The 14,958-nt window shown below is 48.2% G+C and overlaps 2 protein-coding genes and 1 non-coding gene across 3 annotated transcripts in view; all 3 read right to left on the reverse strand.

Annotated features, from left to right (window-relative positions):
* Positions 1-1,579: 1,579 nt before the first annotated feature.
* LOC114667461 (galactose-3-O-sulfotransferase 3) lies at positions 1,580-4,001 on the reverse strand (the record flags this gene model as incomplete). The annotated part of the gene is made up of 2 exons (XM_028822769.2): positions 1,580-2,911; positions 3,736-4,001. Coding segments are annotated over 2 exons (1,173 nt in total), but the record flags the coding sequence as incomplete, so codon positions are not given.
* A 2,776-nt stretch (positions 4,002-6,777) lies between these two features.
* kri1 (KRI1 homolog) overlaps positions 6,778-14,958 on the reverse strand; it is a 42,973-nt gene continuing 34,792 nt past the window's right edge. Inside the window, exons 16-19 of the mRNA XM_028823584.2 lie at positions 11,836-11,966; positions 11,433-11,497; positions 9,916-10,011; positions 6,778-7,573 (exon numbers count right to left, since the gene is read on the reverse strand). Coding sequence (XP_028679417.1) covers positions 7,132-7,573; positions 9,916-10,011; positions 11,433-11,497; positions 11,836-11,966 — 734 coding nt within the window. The 3' untranslated portion in view covers positions 6,778-7,131. The remainder of the gene's footprint in view (positions 7,574-9,915; positions 10,012-11,432; positions 11,498-11,835; positions 11,967-14,958) is intronic.
* On the reverse strand, positions 11,571-11,661 carry LOC114668271 (Z30 small nucleolar RNA). The gene has a single exon (XR_003718861.1). It is a non-coding gene; the product is annotated as a Z30 small nucleolar RNA (small nucleolar RNA).

Here is a 14,958-nt window from a genome sequence, read left to right on the forward strand (position 1 = left end):
CAATGGCTGAGACGTGATGTTGTGCTGTTAGGACGACAGGCGCTTGAAGAGTTCGGCGCTCCGTTTATCTTGCGGTCTTTACTGCCATCTAGTGGATTAAAAACCAAACAATACAAAAGGACTTTTCTCAGCATGTAGTCTCTGTGCCCTCTTGCTGTCGACTTTTGTCAACAATCCACCTTGAAAGTGTTAATTCAGACCAGGGGGGTATTTTTCGTACGTGGATTACTCGCTTAGCCGGATGTAATTGTTGACGATTTGGCCTGATCCTCGATCTGTCGGTTTTTCGAAACTCTTGCTGGATATGTTGTCATAGCAACACATCCAAATCCTCAAACCTGCTCGGAGCAGTTAGGTCTACGTAAACAAGGATTAGTTTACACACGTGATCAGTGACGGGGCGTGGAAGTCATCCAGTCATGAATGAGCGACCAATTGATATCGGTGTGCAAATTATACGAAGAGAATTTCATATAAAGAGGGTTTTGCGTGATCGGCAAGATCCTTTATTGCCCCCGGAGGAAATTCTGTACGAAAGATACCACTTTAGTCGAGGGGGAATATTGTACCTCAAAGATTTATTAGCTCCGTATATTCGAAGTCAAACTCGGCGAAGTCGGGCTCTCACTACACAGACAGTAGGCATTGCTTTGAGGTTTTTTACAAGCGCCACTTTTTTATATACTGTAGGCGATGCGGAAAATCATCTAAAAGTGCAGTTTGTCATGCAACTCGTAAAGTCTGTTTGGCTCTGAAATATTTCCTTCGGGTTTTCATTGTGTTTCCTGGACACCTGCGTGTGCAGACAATAAAAGAGGCGTTTCACGCCATTGCAGGTAGGCAACACACAGGCAAAAACACCCACAGTTATATGAAGAATCTCACAATCAGCCTAACATTCTCATTACCAGGATTTCCAAATGTGATTGGGGCACATGGAACTGATCACAGTGGAGTTTGATCAAACATTATTTGGAAAATGTACCTCTCCTCCTGATGAATAATCACACACAGTGTCTTCATCAAATATTTGACCTTCGTCAACATCTCGTTGGTCAGACACAGGTTCAAGGGATATGACATTCCCTGCAACTGACCCAACAAAAAAGAGGGCTATATGGAACATACCTATAGCACACATGGAGGACAAATATGCAATGACCATCCTTTACCTGAAATGAAGTGACCACTGCATCCTGCCACTGGTTCTGAGGAGGAGCTTCCCCCTGGAATGCCCTCAGAAACAGGGCGATGGGCATTTTGCTGGAGAGCCAACTCTTCTGCAGGGGTTAGGTCTGGACCACGTGGACCTCCACCTGTTTTTTGCTTGTCTGCCTCCTTATTAGCTTTAAAATTAATGTTCCTTTATATTATATATGATTCTTTATGTCAACAATTCTTTAAATAGTTATATACCAATATTTACCAGTTTGAAGTATATTCTTGTACTTCACTTTAACCTGTTCCCGTGTTCTCTTTGTGCTCACGTTTGATTTGGAATTATGACATATTAAATAATAATTAATCTGACACATAGGAAATGAAACGCTGCATTCAGTAAGTACAATGCACACGCGTTTAATTTGTCGGCCACTTTTTGCCAGCCGTCTTTTCTGGTCTGGGCTGCTTTTGCAGTGTTACCCCTTGTGCATATTAAATCTTGAAATCCTTCATGTCCTTCGAGGTCTTGCGCCGCGTGTGTGTGAAAAAAAAAAAGCGCCCATTCTTTCATCATTTTGTCACAGCCTATCACAGACTTGCTGATCATGTTTTCTAGACTCGATATATTTGCACACACATTCATCTCGTATGATCAGATCCAGCTCGACTAATCGACTACACAGCTGCATTTGAAAAACCGACGTCTCTGGATGAGTGTCACCGGCTTTAACTCATCCAAAATGAGTTGTCTGATCTCGGATGATTTAAGCGACATACGGAAAATACCCCCAGCTGATGATGAAGCTGCAGCATATTTTGGCGAGGTGGTCTCCTGCCCGCTGCCTAATCCTCGATGCTTGGCACTTCTCGCTTGTATTGTTGGAAGTAGAGATGCGTGTGGTACTGCAGCTCTGGCAGAACGAGCCTCAGACAGAAGTAGGCGTCGTCCTCCGTCAGGTTCTGCTGGAGGGCATAGCCAAGGATGATGGCGGTCTCTGGCTGAAAGGGGCGCGTCATCTCCCCCAGTTCACCAGGGGGCAGCGCTTCCTCTTGGAGACAGAGGTGCCTTGTCTCCTTAACTAGGGATTTCAAAATGGAGACCTCCCTGGCCATGCGCTGCAGTCCGTACCTCCTCACCCTCTCCCAGAAGACCTCCTTGAAGTAGCTGTAGAGGAGGAGGTCCAGACTATTCCAGGACTGCATTCTGGCCAGCATCTCCTCCGTCAGAGGAGTTCTGTAAGAGTCCTGCCGGAGGTTCAGCTTCACGTAGATCAGGTCCTCGTGTTCCAATCCCAGGAGGTCTTTCAGCAGAATCAGTGACTCGTCAAAGTACTCGGCCATCATAACGAGCTGAAATGCGTGGCTGAGCTGCTCCAGCATCTCCGGCCACGTGGAAGCCCACTCTTGGTTATCTAGGCCTAGGTCAAAGGTCATGGGGTTTTTGGCCAAGCCATTTCCTGGGCTGCTCGCGTTGTAATAAAACTCTGGCATCTCGAGAAACGCTGAGAGTAAAGCAGTCAGGTTACCAGAGCCGGTCGCTGCAGAAACTTTAGAAAAAGCAGGAATGGAGTTCTGATAGTAACTGAAGAGGGACTCGAAGGTGGTGGCGGGGTCTCGCAGAATGGTCACGTAGACGCTGTCCGCCGGCATGACCTTGCCGAGCTCCTCCAGGTCCAGCCGTGTGTGACTACACAAGACGTCAAAGTGGGAAGAGGCGAGGGGCAGCTCATCCACAAACTCAGCTTGAAACCTGCTGGGGAGGAACAAGTCACATCTATGAAAGTGCGGACACAGGGACCACCATGAGAGTGAGGAAGGAAGGGAGGGAACGGGACAGCGGAGAACAAAAAAAAGGAGGGCAGGGACAGCAAAGCCATGGAGAAGATGACACACCCCATGTAGAGACAAAGAGCATGGAAACTACGGGACCTGGGCGCTGGTCCCCAAAAGAGATGGGAACGATCAGCAAGAGCAGGAGCTCGGAGAGAAGAAAGGACAATCGGCACAAGATGAGCAATGGACGCCGTGGAATAAGCAACCAATCTGAGGGAACTTGAGCTCTTGATGCCATTTTTGCAAGTAGGATTAGTGAGCTTGCAGGGCTGAAAGGGCCTGACGGGGGGGGGGGGCACGGCCAACAAAGGACATCACAGACCTGACGAAAGAGAGCAATGGAGCTAACAGGAGGAAGTGGAGTATGGAGCACCGTGGGGGGGGGACTGGGGTAGAGATGTGGTAGCATGGAACGCTTTACTGAAGCCCCCCAGGCCTGCAGGAGGAACATTGCACTGAGTGAATTCCTGAGCCAGGAGAGCAAAGAGGAGCTACAATAGAGATGAGGAACATGGCGGAGGCAGAAAAAACAAACACAGGAGGAAGGATGGATGGCAGGGTGAGTTGGGGGGGGACAATGGGGGGTTATATATGATATCACTGAGCACAAGAAAATACCGGACTGGCTGGCAGGATTGAAATGCTTACATTTCTAATGAGTTAAAATATTGTCAAGACCCCCAGGGGGTCCACGTTTGGCGAGGACTACAAATAAATCTGTGAGCAAAGTACGGCACTGACCTTGTGGGGTAGAAGAACTGGAAGGACGCGTAGGGGAAGGCGAAGGTCAGCCGCTCCTTCTCTCCCAGCCTGAAGAGCAGATTCTGCACCGTGCTGCCCCCCGTCTTGTGCGTCTTGAGGAACACAATGTGATGAGCCCTGGGGGGGTCCGCGCTGCCAGCCTGCTTGGCCGGTGGGCTGGTCGACGCCTCGCTTTCACTTTTTACAGCAAGTGCTTTGGGCCGTGATGGGGTCGGCGTCCTGCAGAAAAATGGAGGCCTCAGTGGTTACAGCGCCATTCTGATGTGCCTGGTGAGCCAGCAGACTACGAGATCGGATAATAAAATCCAGAAGTGCGTCTGCGGCGATGGAAAACACAAACCAGCTTACCAGACGCACAGTTTATTTAAAGGAGGACCAAAAACTAAAAATCAATCAAATTGAAATTCTGGACTCTGGAATTTCACTTTATAAAAACTCGCCGATGGCGGAGCGGACACCCACCTGATGAGAAAGTCGACCCTCAAGGAAGTGAAGCACCTCGTGTTTGGGGGGGGGCGGTGGTGACAGTTTGGGTTTAGGGGCTGCCTTGACCACAATACTGTGAAAAAGTATATGCACCCCACTATCCTGTATTTTGTGCATTGAACAGCCTCGGACGTTCGAGTGTGATAGTAGAGGAAGGGAGCCGCAGGAGTTAACATCACACACCCACAACGACACTTCCTAGCATTTGATTTCGCTCTTTTCCATTCCACTTACAAGAACTTACCGTCATTTAGACACCTTGGTAGTGCAAACTGGTGGATTTCGGCCTCTTGGGTTCAAGTCCAGACTTTGATTGGGCCGTTCGGCTGCCAACCCAATGCCACTTCAGCTTTAGGTCCCCGCCACTCTCGTGGAGTAGAGTCTGGTCAGCTGTGGACGTCCCATTTAGTTCACTAAGGACAAGCATCTCACCCGCACCTCCGTCTCCTACTGAAGGGCTGGCGTTGCCTGCGGTCCGACGCTGTGGGCTGCGTGCCAATCACCGAGTTTGACTTTTGACTTGTCTCTCATTATTCCAAAAAGGTTTGGGAGTCATCCCGGTGTTTCCCTACCCTGCTCAGCTTACATGTGTAAAGAGGAGACATTAGCACTCAGTTCATGCCTTCAACACTGCGCCATCTTTAAGAAATGGATTAACAGTCGGTGTGTCCGGCTGCTTATGACGTCTGTCATTGTAAAAGATGGAGCATCACAAACAGTTGTAGTAATTAAGCGCATTACATTTGTCACTCAAACAGATGGCGCATCACCCTACTTGTACAAATCCCATACCAAATGACACATAGGACACCTGCATTGCATTTATCATTTTAGCAGATGGTACATCAAACCCTGCTTTTATGAATCCCATACCAACTGGCCTATAACAGACATATAAACTGCATTACCGCTGACGTTGACTATTTAGATTTCAATACGTCTTAAGACAAGTAGCACCACTAAACCCCCCCCCAACCTTGTTTTCCTTACCTTTGTATCTGTAGGTGGTGGTCTCCAGCTGTTAGCTTATATCAAGCCGACTGAAGCCCACTCATTTCAAGTTATTGCTCAACACACCTGCTTTAAAGTGTTGATGCCCATCCAGTCGGCTCCTACCCAGTCCAGGCTCTTCTGTTTGAACCTTGGCCCCCCATTAAGGACCTGCACCCCAATTTCAGCTGACCGCCTGACCCAGAGGAGCCCCGCTTTGCCTTTGTGTGGCCGTACTTCATCTTCATATAGCGCCCTTCAATGACTGTGCGAGTTGAAGTCAAATGCACCCTCACCTTTACACAGCAGACCAGACCACAGCTTGTCCCGTAGCGGCGTCCTCACCTGTGCTGGAGAGTCCAGATGGCCATTAAGATGAGCAGGGTGGCCCCCAGTGTGACATGCACCCCGTGGAGTCGGAACCAGCGGGTGCACCGTGTCAGCATCGGTGCCATTCCTGTCTGGGGCGAGGACCGCAGTGGCATGGCAGGTGGCCTGCCAGCCCCTGCCTGGATTAAGTGATCGGGTGAGGGCAGGGCAGGCCTGGCGTAACCTCCAGTAAGTCGGCCAGGGTGGGGGGGGGTGGCTTGTGATCAGGGTGAGCGCAGGGGCAAGCAAAAAAAAACAAATAAAAGCAGGAATGATGCCCCCTCCAAAGGTGGGAAAATATCTGAACCTTTTCGGCCCTGGACTTTCTATTTTGTGAGATATTCCACCTTTGGGTGTCTAGGAAGCTGAACAATGAAAAACACAAAAACTGATCTCCATTATAATATAACCAGTAACGGCGCACTGGACTGGAGCGTCCCGTGTCTTCTTTCTCTGGCCGTTTACCATTCGTCTGCTCAGAGGTCGATGCCCCTGCCACTTCCTGAGCGGCGGCCCTTTTCTCCTCGCTAGTCGCCTGCCTCTCCTCTCCTCTGTTGCGATTACTGAGTTCGTATTCCTTCACTTTTCACTCAAGCTGGCACTTAAATCATTCTTGACGCAGATTGAAGAGAGCGGCGCTCGGCCCGTTTGCCCACCACTGCATTGTTTTCCTGGTTTTGTTATTTTTAATTTGCATTTTTCTCCACCTATCGCTGTTGGCGTTTTCTCCTGGTCCTGCCAATTCAGGTGGTTTGTCGTGTGGTGGGCGACGTGCCCTCTGTGCACCCGTCACCTCCCTTTTTTGGGGGGGGGCACCATGGCCATGCTCTTTATTGACGCCACACCCCCCGTGACACGTAACCTGAAGGCTCCCGTACGCGGATTTTACACTAAATTTAAGAGGTGAGCGTTTTCTGAAACTTTTTGCCACTCGCCGTTTTCAGTGCGTTTTTAAGGTTTGCATTTTATAAACAAAAGAACGAGCCCAGCAGGGGGCACAACTACAACCATCTGTTAAAAACGTACAAAGTGGGAGAACCTGCAAAGGATCATGGGAAAAGCAACAATCATTGAAATATTAATAGTGAAAAGTAACCAAGTTTAAAATAAAAAGAACTAAATATATTCAAGTAGGCACATTTAACTAACCATTGAATTATACAAATTAAATTAACTTCTGAAACATGGGGCAGTAATCGCACAAACTAACTCTTCTATTACTATTAGCAGATTTGTACAAAGAAACCAAACCCACGGAGGTAACGAGGCTTTTCTTTAAATGTAACGCATTCCAGCCGTTTACTTCCCTGCCCGTCGGTTTTCTTGTCGATTTTTGTGTATTTAGGGCATCGCCACAGCACCCCGTCACCTGTCCCATATCCGCCTCACAGGGCACCACACACTGGCATGACCTTAAAACTGGGTGACTGTATAAAAAAAAAAGAAAAGAAGGGATGGCACTAAACGGCCACTGGAATTTTTTTGTCATTGAAAAAGAGGATTAAAAAGTCGAGTCGAGTCCCCGGCTCATCATCTTTTCTGCTTCTGCTGCTTCTTCCTCTTCTGCCGGTGCAGCTGTCTGAAGCGCAGCCTCTTGGGGTTCAAGCCGTACGCCTGCAGTCTTTGCCCACTGAACTGTCGGCCGCCCACCTTCAGAAGCATGGAGCCTGGCAGGAGTCTCTTGCTGCCACCAGCTCTCCGTTTCTTAAGCTGCTTGGTGGGGGACACCGGGTGGGCCTCACTTGGTTCGGTTTTCATCTTCTTCTTCTTTGGCTGAAGGAAGGAAGTTCCCTCCTCTTCTTTATCCTCCTCCTCCTCCTCCAGACCCATGGAAGAGACGGGCTCCATCATGGCTGTGGGCTCGGTGTCCTCATCTGCTTCGTCTCCCTCCTGCTGTTTCTTCAGCCGCTCTCGCCGTTTCTTACCCACTTTGACTTTGCCTTCCTGCTGCACATTCAAGGCCTCTTCCTCCCTGCGTTTAAAAACAAGAGAGAGACTCTTAGAGCTCGTGCAGCAGCCATCACAAACACTTGAAGCCCTGCCATATCACACGACGTTTCCTTTACATAATCCTAGCAAGTCAGCGGCAGCCATGGGACACTCCAGTGACGCTGTGACGTCGACTCTGACACACGCAACGTGTACAACGGAGAACCAATGAGAGCTCGGCCAGCAGCACAACGCGTGTCAATGCAGCGACCCTTTGACCGGACAGCGGCTCCATCACGCTGCACTTCACTGGCTTGTTGGGAAAGAGTACTTTGGAAATGCAGACGCCATCCTGGAATGTCATTGTGCCGTGTAAACGGACATCCTCAGGCAACTGCAGTCGTCGTCCCCCTCCAGCGAGAAGTTGGGTTTGAGGTAAGCAGGTCTACTCACGGGCGGCACGGTGGCGCAGTGGGTAGCGCTGCTGCCTCGCAGTTGGGACACCTGGGGACCTGGGTTCGCTTCCCGGGTCCTCCCTGCGTGGAGTTTGCATGTTCTCCCCGTGTCTGCGTGGGTTTCCTCCCACAGTCCAAAGACATGCAGGTTAGGTGGACTGGCGATTCTAAATTGGCCCTAGTGTGTGCTTGGTGTGTGGGTGTGTTTGTGTGTGCCCTGCGGTGGGTTGGCACCCTGCCCAGGATTGGTTCCTGCCTTGTGCCCTGTGTTGGCTGGGATTGGCTCCAGCAGACCCCCGTGACCCTGTGTTTGGATTCAGCGGGTTGGAAAATGGATGGATGGAGGTCTACTCACTAATCAGGGCACTGGAGACGGGCGACGTGCTGCGTGATGGGCAGCATGAAAAGACGAATTGCACCATACAGGTAACAAGAACGACCCCCTGCGCAAGTCGGGGTCAACTATCAAAGAAACTCCTGGACGGTTTGTCTTATTATTAAATGTAATAAACTGCATCCCCGCTCTTAACGTCGCCTGTACGTTTTCATCTCGTTTATCTTAAACTGCCCTCGAGATCAATAAAGTGATCAGTCACTTCACATTACAGCACTGCCATCTGCAGGATCTCTGTGGTATTACACAGCCAGCCAGCGGGTTTAGTTTGTTCAAAAATTCATCAGAGTTGATTATTTACTTCTACTCGGTGCATCTTTTTAAATTGTAATGACTGGAGTTAATCGGAGTTAAGGCCATGTCACATTTGGTGACTTTCAGATTTCACTTACTGTTCATACTGTCATCTAGCAAAGCAGCAGCTGCACTCCCAGAAATTTCAGTCGCCTATCCGGACTTGGAGACTCAGAGCTACTCAGGAAGTCGGGGTCCTCAACTCCATCCATGGAGGCCCACAGTGGCTGTAGACTTTTACTTTAGTTGTAAATAAATGGGTTTTTAAATTAAAAATGTGGTGAAAAAAAAGGTTTATTTTTGGCCTTAGTTTTAGTTAACTCTTTTGTGTCAATTCAGAACCCCTAATGGCCGATTTTAATTTGGGGTTTTCTTAACCAGTCATCAGCTGATCAGGGGGTGCAAATGACAGAAAAACCAGCAGCTCTGCGGCCAGCGTGCTTCCATTCAAACCTGCGTCTCTGCTAACGTCTGGAGATAAACGAGAGAAAGGAAGGACCGAGAGGTACAGATCTGGTATGGACCACCACACAGAATGGCCTCAGATTTGTTTGGGAAGAATGAAAGCACCGGCAAGTCCTACAACTCCACACCAAGTCTGATTAATAGGCCTGACTTCCAATTATAAAACTGGTTGGAATGAAAACCTGTGGCCACAGCAGACCACCAGGACCGGAGTCGAGGTGCCCGGCCCTAAATAGTCTACGACTCACTCGGGGTCGATTCTGTCTTTATTCCCGAGAGCGCCGACACTCGATGGACGTCCATCTGGAAGTCCAAATCATGTGAAGCAGCGCTGAGGAATGAGGATCACATGGCCGCTCTGGACCTGTCACTCTGTCTGGCGTCTTGTGAACAACAGGAAAAAAAAGAGAAAAGGAACGAGATTGTGGTTGACCTCACCGCAGGAGTGAGCCCTTCGCCCAGCCCTGCCAGACAGCACGTTACTGAATGCGACCGTCACCACACGCGCCCTGCGCCTGACGAGGAGATCGGCAAGTCTGACATACCAAACCACGAGAAGCTGCATAATGTGACATCACTTAAGTGCGTCGGCGATGTAAAATGCACTTGTGCAACGGTAGAAATCTTAGGGCACAACTCAGGTTTACAAAAACCGACAGCACGGGGGGTCAACTGACCGTTTTGAAATGGAAGGGATGTCTTTTTGGAATTGAAAGAGTGACAAGCTGTAGCCATGCCGTGACACAGACAAGAAACATTTTAACTACGAGTACTCACTCCATGTTGAGGGACTTCAGGATTTGCTGCTTCTTGCGGATGTCCTTTGCCTTGATTTGGTACGTTTTTAAATCGCCCCGTTCCTCCCTCTCGGACCTGTGCAGATGTGAAGACAAGACAGTGATTAGGAGCGGCTGTTTACAGAAACTCTTTAAATATAAAATACACAAATAGGCAGAGAAGTAAATAAATAAATAAACACGCACGCTGGAATGACTAAAAAGGAAGAAAGTTCAAAAGGAAAGAAAACATCCGCCTTGGCCGTCACAGGCCCAGTGAGGCACTCTGCAGACGTACGCCCGTTGGTACAGGGTGGCACACCTCCACCGAGACGACTGTGTTATGTTGGTGAAGAGAATAACCATCAGATGTGGTACTCGCATTTACAGAAGATGCTGAAAGTGATCTCCTTGTGCGTCACTACACCTCTGTGCCCGTTTCAGCGCGTTCAAGGACACTCTTGGCGACATCATGGGTTCGATTCTCTGGAACGCATTCTCAGAGCTCAGCTTCAATTCATTTACAGGCTGCGGATTTGTCTCAACACGCAGCCCTTTTAAACGACCCCATAAAGAAATAGTTGCACGTTGTTAAGTCAGGCCATCATGGTGGGCATAAACCCCCGCTAATGCTCCCGCTCGAATAGCAGCCATACTACTGCATGTCGTTAATTTCGGCTGCACTCGTACGCACTGAACACTTCAGCACGCTTTTGCCACAAGACGGGTGTCCAGGGGTCAGACAGCAAGGAAATGAGGTGGGCGACACAACCACCGCCACCTCTCTGGCGGCAGATGAGAAGGGAGTCGTCTTGGTGGAGGCGGGCCATCCTGTATCAAAAGGAGCCCAACCCCCTGCAGATGCCCCCTACCCCCTCGTGGCATTTCTTGACACACGTCTGCTGAATGATTGGCTGGCACAAAGTCCTCAGTGTTAATGCATCAGAGAGAGGGGATTGTGCAGCTTTGTTCATAATGGCACTCAGTTTGGTTTTAATTCTCTCCTTCATTATTACCTCACCAAAAAACTACAACAGGTAATCATGGCCTACAACAAAGCATTTCATGGCTTTTATGCTTGGGCGGGGTGGTGGCTCTGAGGCTAGGGATTTGCACTGGCAATCAGAAGGCTGCGGGTTCAAATCCCGTAAACGCCAAAAGTGACTCTACTTTGTTGGGCCCTTCAGCAAGACCCTTAACCTGAAGTTGCTCCATCCTGGGTATGCCGTTAATCTGCATTCAGGGAAAAACTTGGGGGTTGGTGGCAGAATTGGCACCCCAGCCACCATAAAAACCTTCCACTGTTCTATTCCATCTGAACTGGTGTGGTGCTGAGGTGTCACCCGTTGTATGGCTGCACTCGGGTCCTAACCTGGGATCCTGAGTTGGTTTGTCATGTGGTGTGTATCAGTCCATGCTCCTAACCGCTCTCCCCCTTCTCTGCCTTACCACCTTCACCAGAGTGACACCCAAATGAGGCATGAAAACAAGTCCCTTGGCTGCATCTCAGCTGCTCACCTGAACATGCAGGTCTTCTTCAGTGAGCACCATCGGTTCAGTTCCTTCTCATCGGCGCCAAGAATCTGAAACAAACACAGGATTTTAGTCACACATTTCTCAACGTGGTCCATTGTCCACTCAAGCTCATCCACTCCTCAGCTCAGAGAGAAGATTAACTGTTCATATCCTGGTCAGAGTCCTCACAAGGATAGACAATACCAAGTCATACATTCTACTCATCACTGCTGACCAGACTCTTCCTTCCAGGGACTCTTCTAGTCTGAGGAAACAGGGGTCTCAAGGCCCATAAAGCGTCCAAAAGGAACTACCCTCAGAAGCTCCTTCATTTTCTTGAGCCAATAACATGTGGAGTGTCTTGTAAAAATGAAGCTTAACACAGTAAATGACTTGCTGTACGCACCTCTTCTGTGGTCAGTCCAAAGCTATTGGGGATGACCTGCCTGTACTTGAAGCGGCAGGGCAGGTCGTCAATAATGTCCTCATAATCCAGCTGGTAGTACTCATCCAGGTATCGCTCAAAGCTTTTATCTTCTGCAAAAAAAAAAAAAAAAAGTCTGTAAAATAATGTGAAAGAAATGGGACGACTCGCTACGGTCAGGACTGCTGTATGGCACGGCAACTGTAGAAAGAAGGAAGTCCTCCACTAGACATCTAGAAAGACCACCAGAGATGAACAGTTGGGACTGGGACACCAGAAGGCGGCTGCCAACTTACACCGAGCCCAACATGTGGCATAAAATCACTTCAGCCTTATAGGTGAACTAAAATGGCCCCGGCCTCATACCCTTTACGAGGATTACAAGCATTCTGTGGAGGTATAAATTGATGAAATTTACATTTCTGCAAAACAGATGGGTAAAAAGTTTGGTTCAGCTGCACAAGAATCGGATTATCAGCTTCTAGGGCATAAAAAAAAATAAAACAACTTGTAAAAAACCACGTAACTGCAAATAGTCCACCACTCCACGAAAAGTCTTGTTTCTTAACTCTGAGGACTGAGTATTTTTTCCAAAGCACACACAGCAATGGTTTCACACGGAAATCAACATTAAACGGCTGTTACTGTGTGCTGTGGCTGCCAGATCTCCAGGAATGCACAGCAGGCTCGCTGCCAGGCTGTCTTCACATAGCGGGGGGGCATCATAGGGGGCAGTGGCACATCACAGTCTGGTTTGTACCTCTGGTCATTGTAAATGGCGGTCCCCCCAGGCAAACGTTGCTGTAGGTGCGCCAGCTACACAAACCTGTTCAGCACCACGATCAGCTGATGCTGGTACCTCACATTCGTTTTTCGATCGCTTGTATCAAAATTGGAGTCCGAGAAGTCAGAGTCCAATTCAGCGAGAATATGAAAGACGTCATCCACGGAGTGATTTGCTTTATGCATTTGCTTTGATCCCATCAGATGGCAATCCCATGTTTGCTCCTCACTAATCACACGAGACAGGGAGTTTTGGTCAAACGAATGAAGCTAACTTTCCTTCTAGCAAAGAGAGTCCAACTAAAACATAATGGGGGGGGGGGGGGGGGGTTCTGTCACCGTTGACAGTCGATTACCACCATCAACCCCTCCAAAGAGGGAATATACAGGGAAAAAAAGAAAAAAAATGGGCAGCGCTGCTGCGGCGTCACATGATCCGCATTCTCCCTGTGTGGAGTTTGCATGTTCTCCCTCAGAGTTTCGACCCACGGCACTACAGACGTGCAGGTTAGGTGACCTAGCGATGCTGAATTGGCGCCCCTGCCCAGGATTTGTTCCTGCTTTGCGCCTGTGCTAGCTGGGATAGGATCCACCCCCCCCCAACCCTGGACTGGATTAACCGGGTTAGAAAATAACACAACTTTGTGTAAAATATACCCTCCTGTTAATTTATTTCCATGCATACAGTATTACACGATTTTGTGAGAGGCTCATCCCTGAACACAGTCTGACCAAAGTGATGTCTGTGTGCACGTCCATGAATGAAGGCCATGGCCTTAGCTATCCATTACGATCAAGGACATTGTGACCCCCTACTGCTAAATTAGCGTTGTGTTTCTCGTCTTTTTCATTCTTTGTGTGCGTTCGGAAGCATCCGGAAAGCAATGGTGAAAAGGCGTTTTGATTTAAAAGTTAAATTAGTTCACACATTAACTTCTAAATCCGAGTTAACTCGTTGTAGGTGATCTATAGGGTGATGTCACCTTATCTCATAAATGGTCTTCAGGACTCTAGCGCTAAATACAAGCAGACTCATGGGTGACAAAGGTAAATAGAGTATAGCGGGCATCTGAAATAAGAATGAAAAACAAAAATCAGCCTGGTGTCACAAAATATTTCACTTTCAGGTTTTTTCTTATTATTCACAAAATATTTCACTTTCAGGTTTTTTCTTATCAGCCATACTTTGTCTAACATTGATATTTCATATAAATAATAACTTGCATGTAAAACCAAAACCATCTGAATATCCCTCGATGATTAGCATCTCACCACGAAGGTCAAACGGAAGCCACGACATTTGATAGTAGCTAAAGCCCACGTCACATCAGACGACTTTTCCGGTGATTTTCAGTCAAAGCCTTCATGTACATAACCTTAGCCAGTCAGCGGCACACTCGCATGAAGAGGATCACCTAATATGGCATACCTAACGACTGTGACCTGCTAGTCTATGATTGGCAAAGATTAATTTGTTTAGTCGGAGGAGAGGGCTGTTTGCCTGTGAGAGCCAAGAAGCAATGAGCTTTCAGCTGGCAGTGCAATGCATAGAATGTAGCGATGAGGAATAAGGAACGCTTGTGCTTTAAAACTCAGAAATAGAAGAGCTGCTCGTCTGTCTGATGTCTCAAGTTTTATGTACTAAAACAAAATTGGTGGGGAGAGATATAAATTGCTGAACCCACAGCTGAATGCACCACAGCTATTAACCCTCTGCACAGCGCTGGTACAGCACCAGCTCCGTCAAGCAGCACCAAAGGTGTGACTCTCACAAACAGAAGAGAAGCTCATCTCTCCGGTGTCTCGTATTTTACACACCATAACAGAATTGAAAAATTAAATACAGGGCTACGATTGCCGAAGAACTCGCTGCAGCTTTTAATCCTTCCTACAGCCCTGGCTCCATCAGGCAGCATGTTACTGGCTGTCAGAAAAAAAGACAAGCACAATGGCGCTGGAGATTGCCACCCAGTTAGTAAATTTTAAATGGTGCAATGATCTGATTGGCGAGTCTGCCGTGTCCCACGACAAAAAGTCATGTAATGCGACATCAGCTTGAGAGTGCAAGATCTTAACTTGTGAGACTCAGCCGAGTTCTCACACAGCCTGTGTGCACACAGAAGAACTACGAGGTAACTCAATTTTTAGGAGAAAACATTTTTATTTTGGGTTTTGGTAAATAAAAAAATGCATTCAATTAGTATCTTATATATAAATGTCTATGCGTGGAAGTGTGTGTGTCTGTCTGTCCAGCCCGGACGCATGAGGCTACAGCATGGAGCTGAAAGAAAGCGCCAAAGTGAAATCGCTGACAAAAGGCAA

The sequence above is a fragment of the Erpetoichthys calabaricus genome, chromosome 17 (assembly GCF_900747795.2).
Source record: "Erpetoichthys calabaricus chromosome 17, fErpCal1.3, whole genome shotgun sequence".
NCBI lineage: Eukaryota > Metazoa > Chordata > Cladistia > Polypteriformes > Polypteridae > Erpetoichthys > Erpetoichthys calabaricus.